The sequence below is a fragment of the Neovison vison genome, chromosome 4 (assembly GCF_020171115.1).
Source record: "Neovison vison isolate M4711 chromosome 4, ASM_NN_V1, whole genome shotgun sequence".
NCBI classification, from domain to species: Eukaryota; Metazoa; Chordata; class Mammalia; order Carnivora; family Mustelidae; genus Neogale; species Neogale vison.
Genome location: NC_058094.1, coordinates 219,705,875 through 219,721,513, shown reverse-complemented (window position 1 = coordinate 219,721,513; position 15,639 = coordinate 219,705,875). Strand labels below are relative to the sequence as shown.

At 51.6% G+C, this 15,639-nt stretch overlaps 2 protein-coding genes across 4 annotated transcripts in view; one reads left to right on the top strand and one right to left on the bottom strand.

The window, feature by feature from the left end:
* Positions 1-288: 288 nt before the first annotated feature.
* On the bottom strand, positions 289-1,201 carry LLCFC1 (LLLL and CFNLAS motif containing 1). The gene is made up of 2 exons (XM_044244623.1): positions 1,048-1,201; positions 289-467 (listed from the first exon to the last, which is right to left on the bottom strand). The coding sequence occupies exons 1-2, from the start codon at positions 1,199-1,201 to the stop codon at positions 289-291; spliced, it is 333 nt and encodes a 110-aa protein (XP_044100558.1).
* A 4,146-nt stretch (positions 1,202-5,347) lies between these two features.
* TRPV5 (transient receptor potential cation channel subfamily V member 5) overlaps positions 5,348-15,639 on the top strand; it is a 28,402-nt gene continuing 18,110 nt past the window's right edge. For all 3 annotated transcript variants that reach the window (XM_044246759.1, XM_044246758.1, XM_044246760.1), the window contains exons 1-8: positions 5,348-5,596; positions 7,799-7,896; positions 8,061-8,183; positions 8,664-8,801; positions 9,089-9,187; positions 9,319-9,494; positions 9,885-10,031; positions 12,382-12,594. In XM_044246759.1, the coding sequence (XP_044102694.1) occupies positions 5,469-5,596; positions 7,799-7,896; positions 8,061-8,183; positions 8,664-8,801; positions 9,089-9,187; positions 9,319-9,494; positions 9,885-10,031; positions 12,382-12,594 (1,122 nt within the window). In that variant the 5' untranslated portion in view covers positions 5,348-5,468. The remainder of the gene's footprint in view (positions 5,597-7,798; positions 7,897-8,060; positions 8,184-8,663; positions 8,802-9,088; positions 9,188-9,318; positions 9,495-9,884; positions 10,032-12,381; positions 12,595-15,639) is intronic.

The window sequence follows — 15,639 nt, the reverse complement described above, 5'->3', positions numbered from 1 at the left end:
AAGGGCGTGGGTCTGGTGTCTCAGGCTCTGGGAGATGGAGCTCAGAGAGTGGGGAGGCAGTCAGGCTGTGGCGATGGGTAGTTGGAAGGCCAGTGCCAGGCTCTCTCAGATGCTGCATCCTGAAGTGAAGAGTCATGGGCCAGAGTCAGGAAGCCATGCATATGCCTCCTTTGGGAGCAGTGACCTGGAGCCCAGTGGGGAGAGAGGGTCAGTAAGCTATCATGAAGCGGAGGTAGATATCCAGGTCCTCATCCAGGAACCAGGCCACCACCTCAGCCTCAACGTCCCTCATAAAAAAACCATGATGCTGGCCAGATTGAAGCAGAAGGCTAGGTCCAATAGGTGGTCACGAAGAGCTGTCGTGTCTGATGTCCCGTCATCTTCTTGCTGGGTCATATCCACAGTCTGCCACATCTCACCCTCTGAGGAGGCCACAAAGTGCTCTTCAAAGTACTCTTGATCCTGGTCTGGAACCGCAGAGAGGAGAAGGCACTGAAGGGGCTGATCCTAACCTGCCCCACCCTGACCCCAATCTGTGCCAGAAATGGGACAAAGTTAAGAGAATTTGGGAAGAGGTTAGGGCCTGGGGCTTTAGCCCAGTTGTGCAGACCCTATCCTTGACCAAGGAGGTGATGCTCCATCTAGAGGTCTCTTCCCATCTGTGTTCAACCACAGTACACACACCCCATGTCCACCTCAAACTGTCTCCTCCAAATTGCATTACACCATTCAGAGATGGAGGGACCACCTTGGAGAAGGACAGAGACCAGAGACTCTTCTCAGACAAATGCATCTATGCCCACACACACACAAGACACATGCACTTTTGGCTAGCCTGTGGTGCACCCCTGTATATGGCCCTTGTCAAGGACCCTGCTCTAAACCTTTTACCCAACCCTTCTACACTACAATAACAGGGGACTGGAGTCTACTCTCCCACAACCTGAACCTATCTCAGGTTTCATTCCAGCCTGATAAGTAGTGGGGGACTGACTCCAAAGAGATCTGATCCTTAGCTCCAGACGCCATCCTCTCTCCTCTACCTACCTGAAGAGGGTATCTCCTCATTCTGACTCTTCTCGTTGGGGTCCAAGTTGCCTTTCTGAGGCTTTACCCCCTTGACCCGCAGCAGCAGCAGGATGGTGGCCAGGAATGCTGCTCTGCAGAGCTGGGAGCCCAGGGAATTCATGGGCCTGCCCATCAGCTGCTTTTGGCCCTCCCTACTCCCCAGTTCCCAGCCAGCTCCCCCACCTCCCTCCCCTGTCCCTGTCCCTGTCCTAGCCCTTACCACTTCCCAGCACCGTTTTCTTCCCTTCCCTTCCATAGGACCTCTGACTTCATGAGCTTTGTGACATCACAGCCATAGCCTGCCCCTCATTCAGGTCATTAGAGAGTTCCATTGCCAAGCAAGAGAGTGGTGAGTAGCTAGCAGCAGATAGCACAGGCTTCTAGGATGATCATAGTGGGTCATCCTGTTGAGAGCAACCAAAGGACTGAAGAGTTTGCGAAGTACTTTCACATCCATTTTGTGATGAGATCCTCATAACAAGTGGGACTCAAAGTCATAGGATCATCATACCCATTATACAGATGAGGAAACTGAGGTTCACAAAAGACATGACTCTTGCCCTTAGCATCACCCAGACAATAGGGGCAGAGCAGGACCCTTGACCACCTTTTTTCATTCTAGACAACATCTCTTCCTCTCTTCCATGTGGCCTTTCCCCAAGGAAAGTGGCTTATAGAGGCTGAGGCCCAGAGAAGATGTGATAATACTGAATCCGGAAGTCCTGGGCCAAAAATGAAACTCAAGCCCATCAAACATGAGGGAGGTGGAGAGGCACAGATGGAGGGGGAGGAAAGTGTACATGAGGGGTGTGTGTGTATATGAGACACAGAACAGGGTGTCCTGTACCCAAGCAGAAACCATTCCTTCGCTCCTAACCTTCCCCTAGATTTTCTTCTCCCTGAGTCTTTGCCCTCTTGTACTGGTAGACTTAAACCCCCCTTCTCCAGTTTTATATAGCCTCTTATATAATTCTCAGACACAAAGAAAAAGTTGTTAGAGGCTCATTCTCAAAACTCCTTGCTCGATGGAAGTAGAGTCTGTCGAGAAGAACCAGTGTGGCGGAGAGGTGAGGATCCCAAGGAACAGATCTCAAGGAACCTGCCTCAGTGCCCCAGGCCCACCATGCCCATGAACCTGGTGAATACAGACATGTTGGCAGTAATGGGCTGTGGCTAAACACTTCCTGGAGCAGAGATGGTTGGGATGGGGTGGGGTGGGGTGAGGTGAGCTTGGGAGTTAGAATGAAGACCTGCTTGGACAACCAGAAATCAGGGAAGGCCATGAGCTACATGAGGGGTCCTGGGACAGGTGGGAGGAGATTGTGGGCACACCTGAGCTATCACAATTAGCTCACGCCACTCCTGAGGCCCATGCATCCCATACCTGAGTGAACCACTAAAGGCATGGGCTGGGCCATGTGCAGAAACATGTTCCCTTTCTGGAAAAGAGAATGACAGACACAGGAGTGTGAGTGGAGACTCCTTCCCACAGATGGACCCCACCTTCCTGCTGGTCCAGGCCAGGCGACTTGGTGACTGGGGAGTGGTACAGGAGGTCACTTGATGGTGGGGGAAGAAAGATTCAAGGAAGCAAGTGACCCTGCTCACCTTTACCTTGCACTCATTGACCTTCAGGTCCAGGAAACAATGCTTGGGTGGAAAAAAAAAAATCACTAATCTGGTTACTTTGCAGGGAGGAGCCTCTTGGTTCCCAGCAAAAAGAGAAGCCAATTCAGGCTCTGTGCGTTTTGACGGGGAGGGCAGCTGGGGGTGGCGCAGGCTGGTGTGCAAAGAACTGGGTTGTACTGACCACCACTCCTCGGATTTCCTCACCACCCACCAGCCCCATTCTCTGGCTGAAAGAGATTAAGTCCTGCAGGAATTTAATTGTTTTTATTACAGAAGTATTTAAAAAGTAGGAAAAGCAAAAAGGGCTCATAATTTCACCATCCAGTAAAAATCACTATTAATGTTTTAAAGTGTAGTATTTAAATCCTTTCCCTACATGGCTGTGCGGATGTGGAGTGGAAGAGTATTTCCTAGAAAATAGAATCCAGGTAGGATTCCTTTTCCTCCTCCTTATCACATCAGAACATGAGGTCTGACTGCTTTGGGGAAGGGGCTCTGGGACCTAACGGTGTAATAAGGGGCTCTTGGGCCATCATTGAGTCTCCCGAGACTGCAGGGGAGCTGTGACCTGAGGGAAAGGGGCCCTAGGTGTTTGTGTCCACAGAAGGCTGAGGGAGCATGAGGAAGGAGGAGGGAGAAGTAGGGCTGTGGTGGGGGATACGAGAAGGGCAGGGCGGAGGAATGAAGGGAGGGAGCCAGAGACAAGCAGGGAACTCCCCGAAGATTAGGCAGTAGACTTGACCCCCACACAGTCAAAAATCCCAGCGCAATTTTGGATTTCCCCAAAGTTGACTACTAATAGCCTAATACTGACTGCAAGCCTTACCAAAAACATGAACTGTCAACTAACACATATTTTGTATGCTATATGTATTATATATTGCATTTTTACAGTAAAGTACACTAGAGAAAATTGTTAAGAAAGTCATATGGAAGAAAAAATAGGTTTACAGTATTGTAGTGTCTTTATCAAAAACTATTCACATAGAAGTGGCCCCATGCAGTGGGCTGGGGCAAGTGAGAGGGTGGAGACCCAGAGGTGGGGACCCATTCCCCAGGCCCCGCCCTCTTCCCCCCACCCCAGACCCAAGGACAGAGCCCTTGGTGGCAAGCCCCCCTGCACCTGCTCTGTGCGGCTCTGACCGGGCAAGCCCCTCCCCACCCCCACGGCCTCCAGGATTAGCTTTATGGGCTGAGTGTTGCCTAGGCAGGCAGGTGCTCCTTTCTCTGCCAGCCCCCTGCTTATCAGCGCATCTACAACCCCCACCTCAACCTTATCTCGCCGTCCATCTCCTTAGACTGGAAGTCCCAAGGCTTCAGAAGCCATTACCATCCCACACTGCTCCAGCCCCCAGCGAAACAGAAAACTGCCCTACAAGGTGACCGCCTCCTGGTCCTGACTGGCCCCTCCCCACTCCCTGGGTGGGAGTGTGCTTCCTCCTGTCTCCCCATCTCTTCCTTTCCTTATTTGTCTTCCTTTCAACTCTCCTCTTAAGGGTTGTTTTGTCCCTCTGTCAATCTTTCACTAAAAGAAGCAGGGTCTCCTGCTCCTAAAGACCCTCCAAGGGGGAGTTTCCCCGCCCATGTCCGCCCAAATCTCCCACATCTGTATAGGCAGAAGTCTTTCAAGAAACAATAAGTTGTGGCAGGTGATTTGGAGCTAAATTTCCAACTTTAAGGCCAGTTCTAGTTTTGCTACTAGCCATGGGCCATCACCCTCCCTCTCTGAGCTCTGTCTCCTCATTAGAATATAATGAGAGCCCCCGACCTATCCCCATGTACATCCTTGGCCTCCTGAATAACTCCAATTTGATAACATGCATTTACAATCAGGAGAGAAATAGAACCCATCCTATCAGAAAGTAACACAAAGAGGATATCTGCCTTCAGTCCTTTTGCCTACTCATTCCTGGGGAGAGTCCCGAGATTTCTCCATCCACCACCGTGGCTCAGCTCTTACGGTTCTACCTCTGGGCTCTACCCCGACTAGGTAGAAGCTGTGAGGGAAGACCGAGGAGGGTGGCCAGGAAGTCCCTGGGAGGCTGGCTCTAGGGTTGAGGACAGAGACAACCCCAACACAGAGAAGCAGCACCTTAGGGCTTGGAGCCTATCTGGGGAAGGAGAACCAACCGTCCCCGGACTCTTCCGATCATGCTTTAAGGGACTCCATGAGACAGCACAATAATTGGCCCAATTCTACAGATTGGAAGACTGAGGCCCAGAAAGCTGGCCTAATTGATCTGAATTCAAACGAGGACCTGCCTGATTGCTGAGCTGGAAGGCTTCACTTTCCTACTGTCCTGTATCCCACTAAGCGCTCACCTTGCTTGGGGGGCCCACCTTCTGAGCTCCATCCTTGCTTCCCCTCTATTTTTTTACTGCCTCCCCTTCCCTCACTTTCCCCTATCTCAGCTTCAGCCTCAGCCCACTGCCAGGAATGGAGTTTCCTCCCTTCTCCCCTCCCAGCTCTTGGGTTCTGTGCTCCAGGGGCTCTGGAGAAAGAGCTCCTCCTCCTCCAGGTGAAGCTGCTTTCTCCTGACAAGGCCCCCCGAGTACCCTCAGTGCGTGCAGGCATGCGCATGCGTACACACACACACACACACACACACATACCCCACCCACAAGCCGCTTGCTGCATACACAAGTCACACTGGAGATACTCTCTCTCAGTCCCAACCCCAAACAGACTCCGCCTCTTCCTCAGTTAAGGAGTCCCAGGCTGGCTCCTTTTACCACATTCCCTAACCTGCCAGTGCTTGAAAGGAGAAGATATGGGGGCTCCTCCACCTAAGACAGAGGGACCCTGGGTCCAACTCCAGAAACTTCTGGCCTCCTGGCTGGTCAGAGAGCCGGACTGGGATCAGCGTGTGGATGAGGCCCACATGCTGCAACAGAAGAGGTAGGCTGCCCTAGTCATGCTGCCTCCCACCCCTCCCCGACCTCAGGGCCCTCTGATCCACTCGGGTGGATCTACCCCTTGGAGCAACCTGGAATGCAATGCCAGGCCCTGGGCTGTACCCAGCCCACTGGTTACAAACCCCAGCGGCCTCTTTTCGTGGGCAGGGCGGGAGGAGACTCCACGTAGGTTCCAAGCCAGGGACAAAATGACACCACAGTTCTAACCTGCCCGCCTGGTGGTGGACGGGTCAGGTGCGGGGGACGGAAAGGGACTGGACCAAAAAAGTCCGACCGGGGAGGTAGGAAGGTGCAGGCTGGTAGAGAGCAAGTTATTGGGGAGGGGGGAGGCATGAGATCGTACAGGTTGGGAAAGACTTGTCCCCTGGAGAAAGAGTGAGGAATTCCCATTAGTATGAATGAAAGTTGGCTGTGCGCGAGGGGAGGGGAGCTCTGCTTTGCATTACATCTAGAGCTGACCAGCTGATAAGGGAAACTCAAGCTTATCTACCTTTTATTGAGGAGTCTACCATGTCCAGGCCATATCCCGAGGACACAGAGATTGAATGAGGCCTGTACCTGCTCCTGGGACACCTTCAGGTCAGGTGGGGCTGGTACACCTGGGGACAGATCATTTCACGGACAAGTGGCCAGGGCCGGGACCCCTCCTGCAGGTGGGCCTCTGCCTCAGAGCATTTTGGGGACCTGGTCGCCCATCAGAGAGCTGCCTAGGGGTTCAGAGAGCGGACAGTAGCAGGTCTGTGGCCTAGCTGAGGCTGGCTTCATGTGCCGGCTGTCTCTCCAGTGCCAGTGGCACAGGACCCCTTGGTTTAATGAGCTGCTGTTGTCAACTCGAAATGCTTCATTTTTGAAATAGGAGTCCTGCATTTTCATTTGGCCCTGGGCCTCACCAATTGTGCAGCTGGCCCTGGGGACAGTCTCAGCCCCCATTTGGGAAAGGCTCTCGGCTTGCTCACCAACCCCCACCCCAGCCCCTGGGAGGGAACTTTGGCCTCCCCACCTCCCTCCAAACTTCTGGGTGAGAGTGGCGGTCTTGGAGAGAGAGCTGCGTTCCGGACCTCCCCTCTGCTAGGCCTGGCTGCTAGGGCTGTGTATGCTGCCCCCAGAAGAAGAGGTGAACTCTGGCCCTGGTTGCCCTGAGCTGGGCGAGATGGGAGGGGGGCTGGCCCATACCCTGCTGGTCTCTCCTGAGAGTACTTTGCTAACTGACAGATTTGAGCTCTATCTTAAGATAAAAAGCTTCTTCTTTTAGAAGTTCTTCCTCTGGCTCTCAGGGCAATGGGATGTGAAGATCTGGGGGCTTGGGGACATCATGGGAATCACTGGTCATTCTGTTTGTCTGCCTTTCATCTCTCCCTCATGACCCTCACTTGCCTTGTATTCAGCTTGGGAGCCCATATGTGCTTGCCCAGCAGGATGGGCTTCAGTTTTATCTCTCGTTTGGTTCGTTTGGTTCGTCGAGGCAGGGGAGAAACAAAGATCAATTGACAAGAGGCATCTTAGGTTGGATATCTCCACAGGCTTCTGTTCCCAGAGAAGCCCGAGGCTATGCTCCTCCTCCGTCAGGAATGGGGTAAAACACAGAAGGATGAGACAGTCTGTACCCCTCTCCAGATCTCCCCCTCCCCATCGACAGCAGGGATATGTATGTCAGCGGCCCAGAGGGGTATTTGGAATTTTGGTAGCTTGTAAATTTCCCAAGTCCCAACAACTGGCCCATCTTGGCCTCTCTGCCCCTCTGGTCTCTCAAAGTTCCCCTTGCCCAAGGAGAGCCGGTTCAGCAGGCCTGGGAGCAGGGGTGAAAATATTTACTCAGCCTAGATGGATTCAGACAGTCCAGGCCTGATGGCTTCCTGTCAGTGTCCCTAGGGCCGCCTGCTCGGGTGCTCAGGCCTTCTGCCCCCCACAGACTTTCCCACCCACCTAAGGCTTGAGTAACACCCCCCTCCCTCTACCCCCCGCCCCGGGAAAAGCTGGCAATGATGCAACCACAGGGGGAGCCCAGAGCCAGGCTTATCCCCGTCTGGCCCTCTGCTAGACTCCAGCAAATAACTCTTTCCAGCATGCCACTGCACACCTTGTTTGACTCCTGTCTGTTCCACGTAGAAAACCTCTCTGATCCTCTCTCTGCTGTGGGCCTCTCTGGGATTCTGTCTCCATCTGACCCATGTTCATCTGCTCCCAGGATCCAAGAGTTTCCTCTGCTCCAGGCAGCCAAGGAAAATGACCTGTGTGTCCTGAAGAAGCTTCTGCTGGACCGAAACTGTGACTTCCGGCAGAGAGGTGGGACATGGCTTGGGGTGACGGGAGGAGGGCCAGAAGCGCCTGCCCGCCTGACCCCCAGATGCTAAGGAGGTCTGCAGGGGGTGGTGGAGAGTACCTCCAGCTGGAGCCGCTTCCTTGAGAGGCCCCAGCAGTCCCTGACACCCCATCTTACTCCACTGCAGGAGCCCTGGGAGAGACAGCCCTTCACATAGCCGCACTCTATGACAATCTCGAAGCCGCCATGGTGCTGGTAGAGGCTGCCCCGGAGTTGGTCAAGGAGCCCACCTTGTGTGAGCCATTTGTAGGTGAGGAGCCTCATAGTAATTCAAGTTGGAGACAGGACGGGAGGCGCCAATGTCACCTCTTAACCTGGGCCTCTGAAGGAGGGGCAGGGAAGGAGAGACAGAGGGTTTAGGAGGGCCGCTCTTGAGTTGGAAGGAATGTAGAAGTCCTGGTCTTGGCCTTTAGCATCCGTGACTTTCTTCAGCCATTCCTTATTTCCTTTCGGTGCCTCTCATGTTCCCTGAAGGACAAAACTCTGTTTCTTTTTCTCATAGCAACATTAGAGTGGTCATATGTACACCCTACCCACAATAATCAAGAGGTGAGGGCAGTGAGGTAGACAGCCTATGGGACTAATCGCCTGCAGTCCCAGGCCACCATGGTGAGCCAAGGACGGAAATCTATGCCAGGACTTATCAGAGACCTTCTGTCTGCCAGTGGGATGCTGTGTCCCTGCAGGATCCTGGGGACAGACCCCATGACTGAGAGCTCTCTCTGGCCAGGTCAGACTGCACTGCACATAGCCATCGTGAATCAGAACGTGAACTTGGTGCGAACCCTGCTTGCCCATGGGGCCAGCGTCTCTGCAAGAGCGACAGGCACAGCTTTCCGCCGCAGCCCCCGCAACCTCATCTACTTTGGTGGGAGCAGGGCCAGGGCTGGGAGGAAGGGGGAGTGGGGAGGTGGGCAAGCAAGGGAGGGGGGCTGAGGAGGGCTCCAACCCCGGGGAAAGCTGGAAGGGGTCAGACATACAAGGGCTTAAGGCCAGAGCCAGTTCTCCCCATGGCACTTGCTCCATCCCTGCCTCTGGTTCTGCTGACAAGTGTCACCAAGCCCAGAGCTCAGATGTGCGGGGAAGGAGGCAGTCGCTCAGGGACACTGCCCATCCCTTTGGGCACTCATGCCATGGAGCCCTCTGTGTCCGCAGGGGAGCACCCTTTGTCGTTTGCTGCCTGCGTGGGCAGTGAGGAGATCGTGCGGCTGCTCATTGAGCATGGAGCCGACATCCGGGCCCAGGACTCCCTGGGTAAGAGCTGGGGTGAGGAGGGGGAGCTGGGATGCTGGGGACCTGGATAGCCCCCAGGCCTGTCTCGGGGTGAGCAGGGGAACACCAGGGCCTTCGGTGCAATGGCCATGCGACACCTGTGTCCCCCGCAGGAAACACCGTGTTGCACATCCTCATCCTCCAGCCCAACAAGACCTTTGCCTGCCAAATGTACAACCTGCTGCTGTCCTACGATGGGTGCAGGGACCACCTGCAGTCCCTGGACCTCGTGCCCAATCACCAGGGCCTCACCCCCTTCAAGCTGGCCGGCGTGGAGGGCAACACTGTGGTGAGGGACGCTCGCTCCCTGGGCCCTGTGGCCTCCTTCTAAAGACCCTTCCTCCCAAGCCCCCCACCGGGCACAGTCCCTTACTCCCAACTCCGTGGCTAAATGCTCGGCCCCAGGCTTCCCTGATCCAGAGCCTGGAGAAGGGCACTCTAGAATACCTGCTCTGGTGACCCCAAGTGCTGTTCCCTTGGCCTGTCCTCTTCTTTGCGATCTTGAGAGGGTTGGTGGGAAAGAGGGAGAAGCAGAAACCAAAGGAGGTTCACGCAGCAGAGGCGTGGGGCTCGCTGACTGCCCGTCAGTGCCCAGGAGCCCGCCGCAGCCCTCTGGGAGGTGTGGTTCCCGTGGCCGCTCCTCACGCTGACCCTCTGACTCACCGCCGTGTCCCCCCAGATGTTCCAGCACCTGATGCAGAAGCGGAAGCACATCCAGTGGACGTACGGGCCGCTGACCTCCACTCTCTATGACCTCACGGAGATCGACTCCTGGGGGGAGGATGTGTCCTTTCTCGAGCTCGTGGTTTCCTCCAAGAAGCGAGAGGTATGGATGCCACAGTGGACCTGGGGCTGTCAAATATCCAAATAAAGCCTGTCCGTTTCCTTAGATCCTCAGCTCCAGATACTTCCCTGCCTTTTAATAGTTGGGCATGAGAACAGAACCTTGGGGCCTTTGGGAGAAAAGTCTAGTCTGACTGCATTTTCCCTCTGCCCATATCCAGCCCCTCTGCTTACCTTTGTCATACTATTGTTTTAATTGAGGACCTCTCCAAATGGAAGTCACTTCCTATCATTCATTCTGCATTAAGCACCTTCTGAGTCCCAGCTGCTGTAGAAGGAACTGAGACTACAGAAATAAACCTCAGTTCCTGTCAGTCTGCTCCTCAAATTCCGGTCACTGTCCTTAGTAACTGCAGTGGGTACACTTGTGCCATTAGAGGGGTCTGGATTATGCACAGTGGCAGCAAAATGGATGTCAAGTAACTTGTCCTGGATGGGCCACAGAAGATGTCACAGAGGAAGGGCTTGAGCTGAGTCTTCAACGGGGAGTTTGGAATCACCAGAAAGGCGAAGAAAAAGAAAGCTTTCCAGAGAGGGGGAAACAGCGATACTATTCAGATAGGACTGAATTGAGTTAATAGGTGGGAAAGGAAAATTTGTCGAAGACTCTCGTAGAGAGGAGAACATGCTTCAAGCCCTCAGGAACCTCCAAAATGGTGACAAGATATAATTTCTTTATATATTGTTGTTTATCTGTGACGCGACCATCCTAAGAACCCCTCTAGGACTGTAAATCTTGGATAGTTGTTAGTAGTGACAGATAGAAGAAAACCTGAAAGGCCTATTTGTGTGATTTTGCTTGCAGAATATTCCTGGAAACAAATAAACTTCAAGCAGGATTTTTTAGGAATTAGAACCCCCCATCTCTTAGTGGTGCCTGGGTGGCTCAGTCGGTTAAGCATCTGGCTTTGGCTCAAGTCATGATCCCAAGGTCCTGAGATCAAGCCCCGCATTGGGGGTCTCTGCTCAGCAGGGAGTCTGTTTCTCCATCTGCCTTTGCCTGCCACTCCTCTACTTATGCGTGCACTTGCTCTCTCTCTTTCTTTTGCTATGTCAAATAAATAAGTAAGTAAGAAAATAAATTAAAAAAATAACCCCAATCCTTCTGCATGAACAGTGCCAACAGAAATCCCAGGTCCCAGGGTGCCTGGGTGGCTCAGTGGGTTAAAGCCTCTGCCTTTGGCTCGGGTCATGATCCCAGAGTCCTGGGATCGAGCCCCACATCGGGCTCTCTGTTCAGCGGGGAGCCTGCTTTCCCCTCTCTCTCTGCTGCCTCTCTGCCTACTTGTGATCTCTGTCTGTCAAATAAATAAATAAAATCTTTAAAAAAAAAAATCTCAGGTCCCCAGTTCTAGCGAGCTCTGTGCTCTCCAAGTTTCATTCTTGTCTTGATCAACTACTTTTCCCTTCCCTCAAAATTCTGAGCCCTGTTTACATCCCTCCCAGTTCTCTCCTTTAGCTCCACCAGAAGCCCAGAAGCCCACATTATGGCGAAAACAGGCTCTCTGGCTGGAGCTGTTTCCACTTCCTGCCCTGAGCTGCTAAACATGTCAGAAAATACCCACCCCCTCTTCTTCCCTCTGGGTTCAGTGGAAAAGATATTATTTTTGCTAATGGTTAATTCCTCCAGCTCTGCTTTGAATTAGACTTTTCTTACTTTCTCAGATGCCTTATCCCTTCTGTCCCTCTCTCCCATTTGTGCTTAACCTCTTACCATGTACTTACATCAGAGTCCCACCCTACCCTGGGGGCTTAGATTATTGCCACATCCAACCCCTGTGTCTTTATTGTGCCTCTCTGGTCCACAACACTTCCAGAGCAAATGTGACTGCTTCCTTGCTTGTGCACCCAATGCTCCCCATTGCATTCAGAAAGATCATTCAAATTCCTGACTATGGCATTCACAATGTGCAATGGTCTGCCTCGTATCCATGTCACCCCTTATAACTCCTGCCTCCCACTCCCCATGGGTCCTCTCATGTCCCCAGACACCCCCGGCTTTCATTTGCAGATGACCTCTCTCACCTCCCTGCCTTGGCAACTGCTGCTACTTCATGGAAGGATCTTCTCAAGCTTCCCCTTCTTCATTCCACTCATCCCTCAAAATTCACTGGTGCTCGAATGCCTTGTTTTACTTCTATGATAGTTCCCCTGCAGCACTCACATGAGGCTCAGCATAGAGTGGAAATTTTCCAGTTGTCTGAAAATGAAATAGCTGGCTAACTGAATGAAAGATGATAGCGCAGTTAGAGCCTGGCCCTCTGGGACCCGGTAGGAAATCCTGCCTGCCTCACTGAGTTGGCCACCCCATCTGTACTCTGCTTCCATGCCAGGCTCGCCAGATCCTGGAGCAGACCCCAGTGAAGCAGCTGGTGAGCTTCAAGTGGAAGAAATACGGGCGGCGGTACTTCTACATTCTGGGCGCCTTGTATACCCTGTATATGATCTGCTTCACCACCTGCTGCATCTACCGCCCCCTCAAGTTCCGCATGGGCAACCGCACAGACCCCAGGGATAATACCGTCCTCCAACAGAAACTACTGCAGGTGATGCCTCTTCAAAGGGGATGGAAGGGAGTGGTAGCAGGGGATGCTGGTGCTGGAGAGTGGAAGGGAACCTGGGAAAGGCACCACACACTGGTCTCCAGAAGCTGCAGGCTCCTGATCACCCAGATGCAAATTAGGCATGAGATAGGAGACCAAAAATGTGACCTAATAAGCAAAAGCACACTTGTCCAAGGAGCCGTAGTTTTTCTCACTCACCCTGAAAGAACACTTGGTATTACAAACACCATGCATTTGTCAACTTCTTATAATCTTCAAAGCCTGCTGTTCTAAAAGGAGGAAAACCGTGCTCCGGGTACATTTCTGAGTCGATTTCTGGTGTGTGAGGGCAACACAGACATCCCCCCTGGCCTACGTTCTCTCCTGTATGCTGTCAGTATAAGGGTGTTGATAATCATGTGTTCTCTGTCTGACCACCTGCCTGGTCTGCTGAAGAAGGGGGCCTGGATTAAGTAGCAGGTTGCAGTCAATAATTTTTGAGGTTCCGTTGACACCTGTGGGCTTGCCATTCTGTAGTGTCCTTCAGAGACCCAGGGAGAGGTCTCAGTAGAGGTCTGGAGGAGCTCTGAGAGTCAGCTGTTGAAGGGAGCAAACTCTCCTTCATGGGTGACAGAATGAGTAGACTCGAGTGAGTGCTCCCAAGCATATGTAGTCAGCAAGTATGGCTGCATTGCATTGGTTTCCTGTTCATGGGTAACCAAAATTGTTGTCCTGCTGACCTGAAATAGCCAAAAATGCGTGCACATGTATGGGCAGGAAGCAGAAGACAGAGGAAGAAAGAATTTCCCCTGGTAAGTAAGAGCTAGGTGACTGGAGGTTGATGTTGTACGCAGGCTGGGCCAGCCACAGGTAGGATGCAGCCTAAGGTAGGAAGAGGGATCATTTGGGTCAGAAGGAGAACATAAGCCGTTTGCCCAGTCAATGAGAAAAATCTCTGAGTCAGCTTAGTGGGAGGCACAGAGAAGCAGCAGACTAAAGCCTCATCAAACCCCAGAGTAGGGCAAGACACTCCATCTCTCTTGCTTCTTAACCACTTCTCAGTATGAAGTGTGCTCATGGATCCAGAGCCAGTCTCTGACTGAGTCGAGTGTGCTCCCTGGAGAGGACTATCTTGAATGTGGTGGGGCTGCCTTGTTAGAGTGGGCACCCATGCGCTGGGGGAGGTTGTGTCCCATGCATCTCAAAGTGGGCATGAGGGCTGGCCCCAACATGGAACCCACAGAAGGGGAAATAAGGATTTTGAAGACATGGCCCAGTGGGGTAGGCAAGGGACTAGAAATGGGGAAAACGTTTACACATGAATGAGTTGAGGGCGGCTGGGCTTTCCCAACATTCTGGACCCTATTTATCAGTCGTGTTGTTTTCCTGTCCTCCTTAGTCCCAAGCTTACCTGGGGATTTTTCTGGATTTAGAATGTAGATAGCATTCTGGCCTAAGAGTTGTGTGATACTGAACAATTGATTACTTGGAGTCTTCTCTATGTGCCCCCTTTCTCTTTGGCACAGGACTAATCTCTTCCTTTGATCCAGATGGTCTCTAGTTAGAAGATCCCTCCCCCCTTACCACAGGACTAAGTGGAGCATAATTATAGCTGAGAACACCTCCCACTCCCTCTTTTTTTCTTTCCTCTTCTTTCTTCCCCCACTCTTATCATCGTTACCCTTTTGTCTTCCACCTAGATAATAGATTCTTTAGGCCAAATCAAAGACTCTTAACTTTTAAATGTTCCTTTCTTGGTGGGAGAGAGGGGCTCAGAGATTAGGAATGCTTCTGTAAGGGGTCCAGGTAGCAAAGACCAACAATGGAAGGTTGCTGTTGTTTCGTGTTCCTCCTTGATGGGTGTCCTGAGTTTTGGTTTATCTGTGTCCTCTTACTCATTAGTAAGCCCATCTGGATAATATCAGGGACTCCTAAATTTATCACCATGGTCTGAAAGATCCTGCTTTCTCAATGTACCAGGCTTTTTAATAATAGGAAATTCTCTCTCTCTCTCTCTCCCTGCTTCCCTCTCTCTCTCTCTCTATCTTTTTTTTGCTTTCCATTACTTAAGAGTCTTAGAAAAATGAAAATGCACCAATAATGTCTTGATTTAATTAATGTAATTGTTGACATGTTGTTTAGTCCATGGAGCTTTATCTTAGACAAATGAATACTTTACTATCCAATTATACAATAAATCTGTGCAAGCAAGGCTCTCAGTCACCGACGGATTTCCCCTGTGGATCTCATGGGATCCACGAGAGCAGCCCAGCATCACCTTCTCAGGACAGTTGAAAGGAGAGGAAAAACTCATCTGTCTATATGTGGTGGTGCAAATGACACAGAAGCAGACAGAAATGAGGATGGAGTGAGTGTCTCTGTTCAGTTTTTGAGATATCTTTGGGGGTTACTGCACTCTAAGATGCCTCATTGTTCAGCTATAAAAGTTGTGCATTTCCAGAGTTTCCCAAGAACTCTATTAATTGAGTTGATTTCCTACCTCCATTCAATTCTACTTGGTTTAGGGAGAACGACATACACTGTAATGCTAGTTCTCTTGGGTTTCCAGACGAGAGGAAGGTGCCAAGCATAGGAGTCGAGCGGCTTGGGTTTTAGTCCTAACTCGGAAGTAGTTGTTCGACCTTGCATAGATCCTACCTCTTACTAGATCAGTGGCTTTTAACCAAGATGGGAAGACGGTAACAATATTTGCTTCTAATAAATCAGAATATGTGAAGATGCGGCCCCCTGTCAATGGTATTTTTAAGAACTCTTTGAGTGATCCTAATACTCACCTGGGGCTGAGAACTACTTACTGGCTTCTGTTTCTGAAACCTATTCATCTACAACTTTCCAGTCTTAAGTCAATCCCTCTGATCTTTTAGTTTCCTGATGTGCTGTTCAGCAAGAGGGCATTGCTCTCTCATTGAAATTCCTCTTTGTCTCCTGAAGACTTCTTCGATCTCTCTCCTGCCCTTTTCCCAAAAGCATTTCACTAATTTGTTCATTAAGCAAATAATCATGGAGAGCCTGTAGAGCCTGGACATT

Bases quoted from the DNA above. Each gene is read 5' to 3' on its own strand.
- LLCFC1 (XM_044244623.1), bottom strand. From the start codon at position 1,201: ATGGGCAGGCCCATGAATTCCCTGGGCTCCCAGCTCTGCAGAGCAGCA. The intron at 468-1,047 runs GTAGGTAGAGGA...CTGCGGTTCCAG, and splicing joins TGAGGAGATACCCTCTTCAG to ACCAGGATCAAGAGTACTTT.